The sequence below is a fragment of the Planococcus citri genome, chromosome 1 (assembly GCF_950023065.1).
Source record: "Planococcus citri chromosome 1, ihPlaCitr1.1, whole genome shotgun sequence".
Lineage (NCBI taxonomy): Eukaryota > Metazoa > Arthropoda > Insecta > Hemiptera > Pseudococcidae > Planococcus > Planococcus citri.
Genome location: NC_088677.1, coordinates 6,350,489 through 6,366,282, shown reverse-complemented (window position 1 = coordinate 6,366,282; position 15,794 = coordinate 6,350,489). Strand labels below are relative to the sequence as shown.

The 15,794-nt window shown below is 31.6% G+C and overlaps 1 protein-coding gene across 4 annotated transcripts in view; it reads left to right on the top strand.

Moving 5' to 3' along the window:
- Window positions 1–14,315, top strand: part of krz (kurtz) — a 308,096-nt gene extending 293,781 nt beyond the window's left edge. For all 4 annotated transcript variants that reach the window (XM_065365000.1, XM_065364990.1, XM_065365016.1 and 1 more), the window contains 4 exons: window positions 856–999; window positions 2,127–2,213; window positions 4,384–4,545; window positions 12,969–14,315. In XM_065365000.1, coding sequence (XP_065221072.1) covers window positions 856–999; window positions 2,127–2,213; window positions 4,384–4,545; window positions 12,969–13,062 — 487 coding nt within the window. In that variant the 3' untranslated portion in view covers window positions 13,063–14,315. The remainder of the gene's footprint in view (window positions 1–855; window positions 1,000–2,126; window positions 2,214–4,383; window positions 4,546–12,968) is intronic.
- The last annotated feature ends 1,479 nt before the right edge of the window (window positions 14,316–15,794 follow it).

The following is a 15,794-nucleotide window of genomic DNA, read 5'->3' as shown; positions in this document are numbered from 1 at the left end:
TTTTTTCCAACTGTAGGAGGTCTTGTGTAAAGGGATCAACACTGTAGTGAGGAGGGAGTGGTTTAGGGAAGTTTTTTCGTGGAAAAGAGTGCATCTTCGAAAGGATTCTGATCAGAAATGAAAAATTCTCAAATATTTTTTACCGAGTTAAATTTTTTATCTTAGTTTATTTGATTTTTGATTTACCCCAACTTTGAAAGGGAGCTTCATAGAAGGGAGCTGTCATTATTTGAGTGGATGCGGGACGTTTATTCCTAAAAAGGAGATTACTTAGAAAAATTCTAACACGTAAATTGAAAATTATTATATGTATGTAATTCCATTAACAGCTCTAAATGTATTATTTTGTACAATTTTGGGGACTCCATCGAAAAAGCCAACATACACGTAGCTTATTGGAGGATCAAAGCTCGGAGGTAATTAATTTTTTTTCAACTCGAGGGGTTCAAAAATTTGTCTAAGATCGAAAATTCAACTTTAGCAGCTGAAAATTTAGGGGTGTTATTTTTTAGGTCCTCTTTCGACCTACTCTAATTTTCGTTTCCATTGAAGAGCTCAAAATGATTGGATTCCTTTGTTCACCCCAATAAAGTTGAGTAAGACGAGATATTGCGAATATGTACTTTGAAATCTGGTCAAATTTACATCAAATTACTACAATTTTGCACAATAATTTTACTGCGCAATTTCGAACAGTTTTATTGTGTGTTTTTTTGTAATGAATTATGAGATACTTACTCATTCGGTGAAAAAATCAACTTGATAAATTATGTAGTTTATTTTCTTATGTACTATTTTTTTCTCATGTTCACGAATTTGAGAGCGAAGTATTGATAGAAAAATGTGTTTTTACAGCGCCGGTTGTCCGGTCGGTCCAGGGTTTACCTTGTCCAAAGTGTACACGGTGAAGCCAACTTTAATGAATAATAAAGATAAACGAGGCCTCGCATTGGACGGCCAATTAAAACACGAAGATACAAATTTAGCTTCGTCTACCATGTGAGTACTTACCTATTTTTCTACTCGAGATTATATTTATCAATATTTTTAAACGAGGCGAAACTCAGCTGCTGCGAAGAAGGGAAAGGAGGATTTTTAATTTATGTTGGCAAATAGTATATGGTACACATTGGTATTCGAAATACACATTCGCCAGATTCACCTTCATCTGCAGAACTTTACTCCTTCGTATATATATAAAAAAAAAATTCCGTATAAAATATAGGGCAACAAGTCAAATGACGATTTTGGTAGCGTGCACAACCTGCATAAATGTGGAAAAAATTGATGAAAAATTCAAGAACCCGCTCTCTAGTTGTATTTTGGGTTACGTTGTAGGTGAAATTGAGAAAATACGAGACGAGTAAGGGTATGGCAGAGTGAAGGGAATGAGGAAAAGAAGACGATTTTGAGTACCCCTCGACCGATAACGCCTTTTTATCGATTTCCAGCTACGATGCGTTTCATTCTTCGAGCATACCTCGCTGCACGGTTGCTTGCCACAGGGGGAAAGGGTTGCAGAATGGGTTAGGTCAGTTTTCAAGACAGTTTTTGCATTATTTTTCCTTTTTCGGGCGTAATGAGAATTGAGAATGTTCTGTTCTGTTCTGTATGCGTTGGTTGGAGGAAACACGGTTTTCGTACTGTAGCTGCGAGAATGAGGATGAATTTGGAAAACGAAGGCAGGAAATTTCGACGATGAATGTGAAAAATACGTAGGTGGTGCTTCGGTAGGTCTTTTCGAAGTACCGAAAAGGTTGTTAAACTTGAGCCTTGAGTATACTTTACTACTTGGGATGTGTTTTTTTGGTGTACTCGTAGCTTGCTCGGTTATATGTTGGTAATTTTGATGGAATATGTTTTTAAGCTATTTTGGGTGAGTGGGAAGGTGCAGATGTGTCGAATTTCGGGTTCATTGGTTCGTCAAAAGTGAACTTTATTCGAGGTTTATTGAATTTAGTTACTTAGGAGAAATTTTAATTTAAAAATTCGTCGAAGTTGCTGGAATTTTTTTTTTGTATTTTAATTTTTTTCCCTACGTATGTATGTAGATACTTGAATATCACTCATTACGAATTTGATGGAGCTTTGTTCTAATTTTTTGTATATTTTGTATTTGTTCGCAGAATTACCGATGGAATACCTAAAGAAAATCTCGGCATTGTTGTTCAGTATAAAGTCAAAGTTAAACTATGTTTGGGTCCTTTAGGAGGGTAAGTTCACGTCTGTCAGTTGTAGGGGAATAGGTTGATGTTTCGAACGCTAAATGGAGATTTTTTTTTTGAAATCAGACCCTAACAGTCTTAGGTCCACATTTAATGTGAGAGTAAAAAATTCTCGAGGGGAAAAATTTAGTAAGTTTTAATCTGATTTCAAGCAACGTTTTTTCTGATGTTTGAAAACTTGGAAAAAATTTCTGTAAATTTTCAACATCGTGTCAGAAAAAAAAGTCCAAATTTCTGTTTCCATTGACGTAAATTTTTTTGTCAAAATTGCAAACAAGACCTAATTTTTTTCTCAAAGTCATGATTTTTGTCAAAATTTTAAAAAAGTTTTAGTTTTTGCAAGATTTAAGAGAATCCAGATTTTATTAGGATTTCAAAGAAGCCTCAATTTTTGCCAGAAATGCGAAAAAGTCTCGATTTTCTAACCAAAGATTTTAAGAAGTCGTGATTTTTTGCCAAAAATTGAAAAAATTCTGATTCTAGTCTGAAAACTTTTTTAAAAAATCCCAATTTTTGCAAAATTTGAGAAAATTTTCCCCCTGATTTTTTCGGCAGTATTGGAGAAAAGTTCTCATTTTTTTTTACAGAATTTTAAAAAAGTCTCAATTCTGAAATCGATCTTATTTTTTCAAGTTTAAAAAAATAGGGTAATCTAGAGAAATTTAAATTTTGATTTTTTCCAAAAATTCAACAAAGTTCCAATGTTTGCCAGTATTTTGATTTTTAATTGATAATTGAGAGATTCAAAAAGTTCTGTTTCTTTTTCAGGATCTTAATAAATACTCGAGTCGCAATTTTTATCAGAAATTTGAAAAAAGGCAGGATTTTTTTGTCAACATTTGGGAAAAAATTGGCACTTACTTTTTTCCAGTAATTTAAAAATTGTTTCGATTTTCCAACATTCCTGATTTTATTGTCAAAATTGTTTTTGAAAAGCCTCAATTTGTTCAAAATTTCAGAAAAGTTTTCATTTCTTCGTAAACTTCCAAAAATTCCAATTCTTGTCCATTTTTTTTGGTAAGAGATTCAAAATAATCCTGTTGTTGTTTTTTTTTTCATTTTTTCGTAGTAAAAAAGTCCTGATTTTTCATCAGAAATTCAAAAAAAGTGCAGAATTTTTGTCATTAAAAAATTCTGATTTTTTTCAGGATTTTAAAAAAATATGATTTTTGTCAGGAATTTGAAAAATTCCCGTTTTTTTAGCTAAAATTGTAGAAAAGTCCTGATTTTTTTTTTTTACAGAAATTCAAAAAAAGTCTGGATTCTGAAATCGACCTGATTTTTTTCTGAACTTTTCTGAAAAAGATCTAATTTTTTCAAGTGATTTGAAAACGTCTCAATTTTCCAACCATCCTGATTTTTTAAGATTTTCAAAAAGTCTTGATTTGTTCCCTAAAATTTGAAAAATTTCAATTTTTGTCAGGTTTTTGGTGAGAAATTTAATATAATTCTTTTTTTTTGTAATTGTAAAAAAATCTGATTTTACATCAGAAACTCAAAAAAAATGCATTTTTTTTTTTGCAGAACACTGCAATAAATTCTTGATTCTTACCAAAAGTACGAGTATATCAAAATCGTTATTTTTACCTCAAAATACCTTGATTTCAATACCACACTCGACTTTCATCCCATTTCCGTCGAGTTTCAGTCCGGTACCCTCCTCCCCCTGGGGGTCTGAACACCACAATTGACCCAAAATTTGAATTCGGTCGTAGAAATCAATTAGGATAGCATTGGAGGAGGCAATGTTGATTTTTGAGACGGGGGGGGGGGGTCAATCAAAATGACCGCCATTACTTTTTTTTGAGTACAAGAACTAGGAATGTTCCTTAGGACTCCTTCTTCAAGAAAAAAGTTATCGTGGCGAGGGTCGAAAAAAATTGTCTCCGGTCTTGAAGTGTGCTTAAAAGTGCTTATTTTGTGGAAAATTCATCAACGAGACCACAAACTTACAGCGGAGGGTAAAAATTGAATTTTTCAAAAAATTGTCCGAAACATCAACCTATATTCCTTTATAATATTTTTTTAAATTTTTATTTAGATAAAAATCTGGTCGTAAAGTGGTCGATGGATTGATTTACGATGCTATTTTTTTATGATCACGTGTTTGTTTATAGTATGTATTTTATGTGTGTGTGTTTTTTTCTGTAACCAACAGAGATTTAGTAGCAGAACTTCCATTCACGTTGATGCATCCGAAACCGGAAGAAGAAGCGCCGTTAATTTCACTATCTCCGGCACCGAATGGCAACGCAGAAAGTGATAACATTAGCGATTCGTGTACAATTCCTATTGAAGATAATTTAATACAACTCGATACGTGAGTACTTTTTTGGAACTCGTTCAACCATAATTCGGATGCATCCGATTTTATTTTTTTTTATAATGGTGCTTTTAAGGTCAGTGAATTGAGACTTGGGTTGTGGTGGAAGGATTGTTGTGAAATTTGAGAAGTAGATTTATTCAAAAGTGATTATTTATAAACAGATATAAATTTGAATTTCTATTTTAAATTGAATCAACTTCTGCAAATAGGAATATCGCTATAGATAGCTTCATTTTTTATTTTTTTTTTTTGAGGGATTATTTCATCTTCAGATGTATTTAATTTAAGGTTTTCTAAGTCATCTGCTTTTTTCAAATTGGTCAACTCGAGAGACACTGATGAGTGATGGGTCCATTTAATTGCTGCCAGGGCTTTTTTTGTGGGGGTACTTTGGGGCACTTGCCTTGCCATAAAAACTGAATAAAATGAAATTTGTTTTTAAAAAAGCTTCGAGCAATTTTGTATAAAAAAACAGGACTTTTGTTTGGGTGACTTTGAAACAAAAAGAGGAGTTTTTAGGCAGGCGAGACAAAAATCAATGCTTTTAGGTTGTTGATAATTTTTGGCAAAAATTACAACCATTTTTTTTTTGTCAAAAAACTACTTCCTGAGAATTTTGAAGAAAAACATTACATCTTTTCATCAACTCGCCATAAATTGACACTTTCTGACAATTTTGATGAAGAAACAGAAATTTTTTGACAATTTAAAAAAAAATGGTTTTTTGAGGGGGGGGGGAATCTTGGCAAGAATAAGACTACTTGACAATTTTGACGAAAATTACGCCATTTTTTTGACAATTTTACCAAAAATGGACACTTTTTGACTACAGTGCCAAAATGGACATTCCTCGACTATATTTTACCAAAAAGTGACGCTTTTTGTCAGTTTTACCAAAAATTATCTCTTTTTAACTTGAGCAAATTTGATGAAAAAAAAATACAAACTGAATAAGCAAAGTTTGTCTAAAAATTAGATCTTTTTTTTAGCAATTTTGGAACAAAAAGAACAAATAAGTAAGGCAAAAATGAATCCTTTTTAAATTTTTGAAATTGAGAAAAGTGATAAGTATAAAAAATTATTTGCTTACATTTTTTGAGAAGAAATTAGGGTGCCCTCTAATAATAAGTGACCAAAAAAAGGCTTGATTACCTTTTCAATTCTGGTATTTATGATGGTGAGTAATAGCTTCAGTGTGTGGCTCATTAATTCGATGGTTGTATATTCAGAGCATTTTTTGTGAATTATTCTTTTTTGGTATTTGTGCGAAATTTACCGCTTTGAAGTCCTTAGGCAGCATACCTTCATCATATATTTCATTTATCATCTTCAACAGCTCTCCTTTTTGTACTCCATTGTTACATCTACTGGTATGAGATCTTCCCCTACTGCTTTGTGGTTTCTGGCTCTCTTCACCATGTTCCTCAGTTCCCACATTTTAATTTGTGGTGCCTCCTCTGTGGATGAAACTTCCATTTGAGCCATGGGTGTGTCATCTCCTTACAAAATTCTTGTATGTAATTGATCCAGACCTCTTCTCTTCTATTTCTTGATTGTTAACGCAATACTCTCAGTCTTTTCCTCACATATAATATGCTATTCCACTTCTCTTTTTCTTGTGGGTGGCCAATTGGCCATCATCTGCTTCACTTTGGTATGCATTTCTCTAGAGCAGTGCCTCTTCTCCAGATCTTCTATTTCTTGGCACTTCTCCCCATACTACAGTAAAAGCTCGTTATAATGCTCTTCAAGGGAATGAAAAAAATAGCGTTATAAGCTGATACTCACTATAAGCAGAAGTCTCGTTTTAACACTGATGAGCGTAATACCATGAACTCTCATTTTAAAACAAAAAAAGTGCGATAAAATATAGTTAAAACTTGAACTTCATTTTAAAAATCTGAAATTTTACTTTGATTTTGAGGTATAGTTTTACACAACTGTTTCCTTTGGTTAAAAATTTCAGAAAGCCTTGCTTTGTTGTTCCAAATTTTCCAAAAAGTAATCAGCTGCTTGCCAATATTATGAAAAATTTTATTGCAGTTCTCTCTTCTATGTAGATTATGGCGAAAAATCAAGAACTCTACTCTTTTATAAAAACTGTAGATATCTGCCTTTTTTTTTTGTAAGAATTGTAATCAAGCTTCTATTTAAAAAACTTACTTTTCTTGGCCAAAATTGAAAATAATTTTACTTGTTTGTATGAACTGAAACTGTTAAAAGCTAAAAAACAGTTTTTTCGACAATTTTCTTTTTTACTTTTACATAATTATGAAAAAAATACAATTTTTTCAGAATTTTAGAGAGTAAATGAGCGTTATATAATGATTAATTTTACATTGGTTTAGGTGGGGTTGTCCAGGGACCAGAGGAAATCAGCTTTATAACGAAATCAGTGTTATAACCCAAAAATGTTGTAACGAGCTTTTACTGTACTTGTTTTTGGCCATTCTACACATTCCCATGATCTCATTATTTAGCACTGTGTATTCACTACTTGGTCTATTTGCTTTTCTTTGTTCTTCCATCAGATCTGGTATCTCTGGATTCATCCATGGTTTGTGTTTTTTCCTTTGAGTGGAATAGACTTTTCTGCTGCTGTTTTAACCTTTTGCTTTCATACTTACCACTTTTCTTCAATACCTCGTTCTTCTTCCAACTCGTCAGTTGTCTTCCTTTTATTTTTCCCATTCTTCTCTGAATTTCTTTTGCACTTGTTTTGATTTGGTTTTTGCAATGTCAAGTTGTTGGTATCGTTCATTGCTCTTGTTCTGGATCTTCAAGACTACCTGGCATTTCGCAGGCAATAGCTTGTGGTCAGAGTTATAGTCAGTACCAGGATATGTAGTATGACACTTAAATCTTTCTTGTATAAGTGTGTAGTCTCTGGTTTCTGGCGCAATCTCCAGGACTGATCCACAGGTATAGTCTTCTTTCATGATGTTTGAACCAGGTATTGCATATTACCAGGGGTGCTAACCTTAATTATTTTAATTACGATTACAGTTTCACTCCAATTTTTCCTTGAAATTTTTCAGTTTTCAGTTCAGTTTTGGTTTTGAAATTCAAAATTTTGGTTTTTGGTTTTGGTTTTGATCTTATTTACAAAAATTTTGGTTTCAGTTTCGGTTTTCGGTTTTTTTTTGGGTTTCACATAATTTTTTTTTTAAATATCTTCAATTCAAAATTTCTCAATCCCAGGAATCAACCCGCTCAACAATTGTCGACGTCGACATTTACATCGACTACGTTTTTTTCCAACATATGATGGAAAAGTGATCAATTTATTATTTAGTAGGAATCTTCTGTCCATACAAAAGCCAGGTAAATGAAAATTTTCGAAATTTTCTCATTATTTCTGATACCTCGACATGCCATCTCGACATGTAGATGTAAAATTCGATGCTCGAAATTTACATCTACAACTATGTCGACCAATTTTTCAGAATTAAAATTTCTGTTTTAGTGTTTAAAATTTTAGTAAACATTCAAAAATACGATCTTGTTCAATGTGGAAAACGAATTTTTTAGGGAATTGATGAAATTATTCACTTTTCCGCAGTTTGGAGTTGTAAATGATATGATGTTGATATTGTGGATGTATTTGTTGATGTCGAATTTCACATCAACATTAACATTGACATGTTGACATGAAAATGGATTAGTTTAGTACTCGCAGATAAAGTATTGCACCATCTTTGATATAAGGGATTTCTGTTGAACTTCTTGATTATACAGACTTTTCGTCTGTACTTCTTCGGAAGTGGACTTTGCATCGATGCTGTTTTCAGCACTAGCAATAGCCACATCAGAGGAAATAATTTTTGGGAAAAAAAATGAAAAATTTTAAAACTGAAATTCTATAATTTAACGAAGCAGGAGGTCGACATAAATTTCGATGTGAATGTCGATCCATCCACATCCGTCACTTTTGGATGCCCCATGTCGATGTGAATTTCGACCCTGTGTGGAGCCAATTGTCGACACGAATGTAGATCAACATCAGTCGACATTGTCGACAATTACATCGACAATTAGCTCGACACAGGGTCGAAATTCACATCGACATGTGGCATCCAAAAGTGACGGATGTGGATGGGTCGACATTCACATCGAAATTAGCATGGTCATTGTTGTACAGGAAAGTATAGTAATTTCATAATAATTCTAAAAAAGTATATATTTTTCAAGAACAATAATTATATAATTTTTTTAATACATGAATTTGTAATCAAAAGTCAAAAAAGTGAAAAAATTGCAAAAAATGAATGGCAAAAAAAATGTACTTCATAAAAAAAAACTGAAAAAAACCCAAACCAAAAACCGAAATAAATTATATCGGTTTAGGTTTTGGTTTTACTCACGCTGCTTCATTATGCTCGTTATGGTTTTTTACAGTTTCTAAAAAACCTATGAAATTTCAGTTTTTGTTTTCAGTTAGGGTTTGAAAATGGCTAAAATTATGGATCTTGTTCGGGTTTCAGTTACAGTTTTTGTTTTTTTGCTGTTATGGTTAGCACCTCTGCATATTACTAGATCGTGTCTTTCTGCAAACTCTCAGACCCTGGGTAGCTTCAGTTGGTAGAGCACTAGGAACAAATTGAAAATTTACAATAAGTTTTGGTAAATTATTTTGTCAGTTTGGTAAATGATGGTAATCTGGTCATTTTCTGATAAATTACTGCTGAATTAAGGAGATTATTTTGTAATTTTGGTGATCCGGTTATTTTTGAGGAATTACTGGTAGTTTTTAATTTGGTAAATCTGTAATAAATGCAATTTGATAAATTACAGATGTTTTGGCCATCTTTGGTGAATTAGTGTTTATTTTTGATAAATTTCCGTTTTTTGTTTTTTTTTTTTTTTGATAAAATACTGAAAATTTTTAGCAAGTTACTGGTGAATTTTAGTCAAATTACTGGTACTTTTTTTGGTAAATTACATCACAATTGGTAATTTTTTGTAAATCACTGGGTATTTGGTAATTTTGGGTAAATTACTGAGTACATAATTATTTGGTAATCTCTGGTAAATTATCAAGCACTTATTTGATAAATTTTGGTAAATTACTAACAATTTGGTAATTATTGGCAAATTACAAACAATTGGGTAATTTGATACATTTTGGTAAATTACCAAGTATTTGGTAGAGTTTTTTAAATTTTAGTAATTTTTGGTAAATTACCCCAAATTTGGTCATTTTTGGTAAATTATTGGGTATTTGGTAATTTTTGGTAAATTACCAACAATCTGGTAATTTTTGGTAAATTACCAACAATCTGGTAATTTTTTGTAAATTATTGAGTATTTGATAATTTTTGGTAAATTACAAAGTAAGTATTTAGTAAATTAGATATCTACTAAAAATTTGGTGATTTTTAGTAATTTTTAGTAATTTAGTAAATTACCAAGTATTTGGTAAATTTTAGTAAATTTTGGTAATTTTTGGTTCATTACCAACAATTTGGTAATTTTTGGTAAATTACCAACAATCTGGTAATTTTTTGTAAATTATTGAGTATTTGATAATTTTTGGTAAATTACAAAGTAAGTATTTAGTAAATTAGATATCTACTAAAAATTTGGTGATTTTTAGTAATTTTTAGTAATTTAGTAAATTACCAAGTATTTGGTAAATTTTAGTAAATTTTGGTAATTTTTGGTTCATTACCAACAATTTGGTAATTTTTGGTAAATTACCAACAATCTGGTAATTTTTTGTAAATTATTGAGTATTTGATAATTTTTGGTAAATTACAAAGTAAGTATTTAGTAAATTAGATATCTACTAAAAATTTGGTGATTTTTAGTAATTTTTAGTAATTTTTAGTAATTTAGTAAATTACCAAGTATTTGGTAAATTTTAGTAAATTTTGGTAATTTTTGGTTCATTACCAACAATTTGGTAATTTTTGGTAAATAACTGAAAATTTGGTGATTTTTGGTAAATTACTAAATGTGGTCATTTTTAGTAAATTTCTAGGTAGATACATATCGTCACCTTGATGCCGAATCTGTGTATGTCCAATACAAAAAAAGTACGATTTTACGTATCACTGACAAGGTTCAGGTATGCTTGGAAGGGTTCATTGAGTTCTGATTAAGCATTGGTCACCTTCGTGCATCTTTGGTGTTGCACTTTTACTGTGCTCAGATCACAGATGCCCATTTTTCAATTCAGGGCATCCCAAAGTCTTATCAGTGACACAAAAAAATAGTGGTGGGATATTATCGATATTTATCGATATATATCGATATTTATCGATATATATCGATATTTACCGCCGTCGATATATATCGATATTTTGAAGGTGATAATCGATTATCGGAAAATTTTTAAAAAATATGCAAAAATCCCGCAAATAAATTGTGCGAGGTATTTTTTTGCTCTTTTTGAGCATTTTCAGACTCTTTTAGAGTAAAATAGTGATTATCACAGCTATTAATGGTAGCCATGGGCCATATCTGTAGAATGATGAAATGTTGACAATTACGTCATCAATGTCATCATTATTTTAAAAAGCGCCTAATAGGTAGCTAGATACTGAAAAAGCAAAAAAATGAGGAATAGAAACAGCTTAGAGATGATTCAGTTTCTCTTTTCATCAAAAATCAGCTGTTTTATGGTCTTTTTATGAACATCAAAAGCATCCGATATATATCGATATTATCGATATCAGACCTCCGATATTTTGACGATATCGATATCCCGAAATATCGATAATATCCCATCACTACAAAAAAACAATTTTTTTGACGGGCAAACACAAATTTGGCATTAAAGTAATGTTATTTTGGTAAATTTCAGTAAATTTTGGTAATGTTTGGTCAATGACCCAATTATTGAATATTCAGTAATTTTTGTTAAATTACTAGTGATGGGATATTATCGATATTTCGGGATATCGATATCGTCAAAATATCGGAGGTCTGATATCGATAATATCGATATATATCGGATGCTTTTGATGTTCATAAAAAGACCATAAAACAGCTGATATTTGATGAAAAGAGAAACTGAATCATCTCTAAGCTGTTTCTATTCCTCATTTTTTTGCTTTTTCAGTATCTAGCTACCTATTTGGCGCTTTTTAAAATAATGATGACATTGATGACGTAATTGTCAACATTTCATCATTCTACAGATATGGCCCATGGCTACCATTAATAGCTGTGATAATCACTATTTTACTCTAAAAGAGTCTGAAAATGCTCAAAAAGAGCAAAAAAATACCTCGCACAATTTATTTGCGGGATTTTTGCATATTTTTTAAAAATTTTCCGATAATCGATTATCGCCTTCAAAATATCGATATATATCGACGGCGGCAAATATCGATATATATCGATAAATATCGATAATATCCCACCACTATAAATTACCCAAAATTTGGTACATAATTTTTAATTTTTTGGTAAATTAGTAAAAATTTGGTTATTTTTGGTAAATTACTAAAAATTTGGTAATTTTTGCCTTTTGGTAAATTACCTTCACATTATTAATTTTTGGTTAGTTACCAAATATTTGGTATTTATTGGTAAATTCCTGGGTTGGTAAATTTTGGTAATTTTTGGTCAATGACCCAATTATTGAAAATTTGGTGATTTTTGGTAAATTAATAGGTATTTGGTAATTTTTGATAAATTACCCAAAATGTGGTAATTTTTGATTTTTTGGTAAATTGGTAATTACTAATAATTTGGTAATTTTTGGTAAATTACTAAATATGTGGTATTTTTTGGTAAATTACCAAGAATTTGGTAATTTTTGGTATTTTTTGGTATATTGCTGAAAATTTGAAATTTTGGTAAATTACTTTCACTTTGGTAATTTTTGGTAAATTACTGAAAATTTGGTAATTTTTTCCTTTTGGTAAATTACTTTTACTTTGGTAATTTTTGGTAAATTACCTTCACTTTGGTAATTTTTGGTAAATTACCTTTACTTTGGTAATTTTTGGTAAATTACCTTTACTTTGGTAATTTTTGGTAAATTACCTTTACTTTGGTAATTTTTGGTAAATTACCTTTACTTTGGTAATTTTTGGTAAATTACCAAATATGTGGTATTTTTTGGTAAATTACCAAATATTTGGTATTTTTTGGTAAATTCTTGGTAAATTACCGAATGTTTGGTAATTTGTTGAGCTTATTCACTTGCTGATCATCATTTTTTTGGTCATGTTATATTATTTTCTGTCGGTGTTAAGAAAAATGGTTTGTGAAAAGGTGGGGGGGTGGACTACCAAAAAAAGTGATTATTGGCTCGGTTTCAATTCGCTGATTTCTTCGCATATCGTACCATGTAACCTTGATTTCATGATAAAAGTACATATCTACCAATTTACGTACTAATTACTTACCTACTTACCTGAGTAATTTCTAATACTTATAATTTGTTTTTACGATTTTTGCAGCGACTGCGACGATAAACCAGGAGACGCGGACGACGACATAATCTTCGAAGATTTCGCACGTCTACGATTAAAAGGCTCCGATGGAGATGCTTAGTCGATCGTTACAACGTATAATATTATTAATTATTATTATATTATTTCATTGTTGCTGTGGTATTAGCGTCGTTGTCATCGCCGCCATCGCCATCGCCACCGCCGCCGTTCCGAAAAAATCTCTTATCAACGTGAAAATACCTATCTTATAATTAATTAATTACCCATTTAACGCGGCCCATCTTCTGAAACAATTGGCCATCGACTGATAATCGAATCACAAGTGAAGGCCGGTGCAGAGATATATACTTAGATAATTTTCGCAATTGCAATTGGGATTCATATTCGTATACCTTTGTGTGGAATCGGGTTGCACTTTTACAAGATATTTATTACCACTTTTTATATTTTTCTTGATGAAAATCTTTCCATGTTCTGAATGATAAAATATGTATAAGTAAAAATTACCATTGAATTTTCTGCAAAAAAAAAAAAAAATGACCAGTGTTGTGAAGTTCACAACTACATTTATGCTGCAAGGATGTGGGTTTTAAATGAATCGATGTTTCGAATTCGTTATTTATTTTCTCGAATTGATTTTATTTATTTTTACGAACAAAAACAACGATTTTCGTTACGAAAATGTTTAATTTTTCCATATTATAATAAGTACGTGGAATTCGGTTATACTTACTTTATTTAATGTCCGTCGACTGGACTTACACGATCGTTGTTTTTTTCCTTAATTTATTCGCGTGCTGCTGGAAGAACAGCGAACATTTTCGTAACGCTATAAATAATAAAAAATAAACTGCCTCGAGTGAAAATAAACTGAGAAAAAAATTGAAATAATCGCACAAAGAAAAACTGTTTTATAATTGGCTTTTTAATAATTGTTTTTATCGTTTGTTTTTGATTTTATTTTTCTTCGTTTATATATTCTCGATGTGTTAATTTCTACCAGAATAATGTGTATAAAAAAAATGCATTTTTATTACATAAAAAAAAAACTAATTTCCATTTCATGTATTTTATCGAAACTCAAATTCACTAGTCTTAATATCATGAATTTTTTTGTATTTTTATTTATTATATCACTTATTTACATTACTATTCTGTATTCTGTTATACGTCGATTGTTTTATCAAATTTATTTTTAGTTTTTATGTGTATTTTTCCTTCATTTTATTTTCCTCTTTTTTTTTACCTACCTACCTACCTACCTACCTACTGTTTTATTTATTTTACAACAATTCTTGTAAAACGGACACGATTTTAATGGAATAAATTACGTGGCTCTCTTTGATGTTTAAATTGTGGTCAGGTTTGGTTGGAGTTTTTATTTTCAGGTTGACTGATTTATTGTGATGATCGATAATTGATAATAATAAGCATAATCGCCTAGGATGCTCAATTGCTCTCACAGGCGCAGAAATTATTAAAAACGTTGAGTTTGTTTTGACAAATTTTAATTGAAGAATGAATGCGGATGTCGAGGTTGTTTAAGTCGGGCAAGTTGGCAGCCCTGGTTGGTGAAAATTGTTAATTTGAGCTCGGCGCCCTCGATTGCCCCAGAATCGCTTTTCTGATGTTCGTAGAAGGCTTTTTAAATTAGAAAAATGTGAAAATATTTCGAAATGTCGAATAAGTTGCCTACTCTCAAGGCAGAGAAATCATCAAAAACGGGGAGTTTTTCAACGATTGAGAAGTGAAATGCAAATTAGTGGCTTGAATTATTTTTAATCCGGTAAGTTGGCATTCCTGACTGATGAAAATTGTAAATTTGAGCTCGGCGCCCTCGCTTTGCCCCGGAATTGCTCTTCTGATGTTCGTGGAAGGCTTTTTAAATGAGAAAATTGTGAAAATATTTCGAAATGTCGAATAAGTTGCCTACTCTCAAGTCTCAAGGCACAGAAATTAGGAAAAAAGTGGAGTTTTTCAACGATTATGATTTTCGATTGAGAAGTGAAATGCAAATTGATCCGTTACATTATTTTTAATCCGGTAAGTTGGCATCCCTGATTGATGGAAATAGTAAATTTGAGCAGCTCAGCGCCATGTTGATTGATGCATATTTTTATGCGGTAGAAATGCAGCCATACATAATTGCATAGGTATAAGTATCAATAGACGTGTGATAATACAACGATTTTAATCACGTTTTCTGACTAATTCGAGCACGCTGAATCCAAAAATGACGTTTGTTTTTCGATCGGTCTCGTATTCGGCGAAATAGTCGCAATTTCTCACTGAGGCGGCCTCTTTCGACAAAAATGGACAACAGATTCGGACTCGGTGACCTCAAATTAGTCGAAAACGACCCTTTACTCGATTTTTTTGGAAATCAAGAAAATCCAAAAAATGCAAAGGGGTACGTTCATACATTTTTTTGGAAAAAAAAACTTTTTGTCGTGAATCGAGCTGAAAATCTGGTTCGGGGGGTTTGTTGGGACGGCGAATGCATATCCGGTGTCAGATTTTCACCAGAGCTCTCCACTCGCTCAGAAACAGCCTTTTTTGACATCAGAAATGACTCGAAAAAAAGTTGTCGAATTTTGCATTTTCAACGACGTTTTCCGACTAATTTGAGCACGCTGAATCCAAAAATGAGGTTTGTTTTTCGATCGGTCTCGTATTCCGCGAAATAGTCGCAATTTCTCACTGAGGCAGCCTCTTTCGACAAAAGTGGACACCAGATTCGAACTCGGCTTGCTCGAATTAGTCGAAAACGACCCTTTACTCGACTTTTTTGAAAATCAAAAAAATTCAAAAAATGCAAAGGGGTAAGTTCAT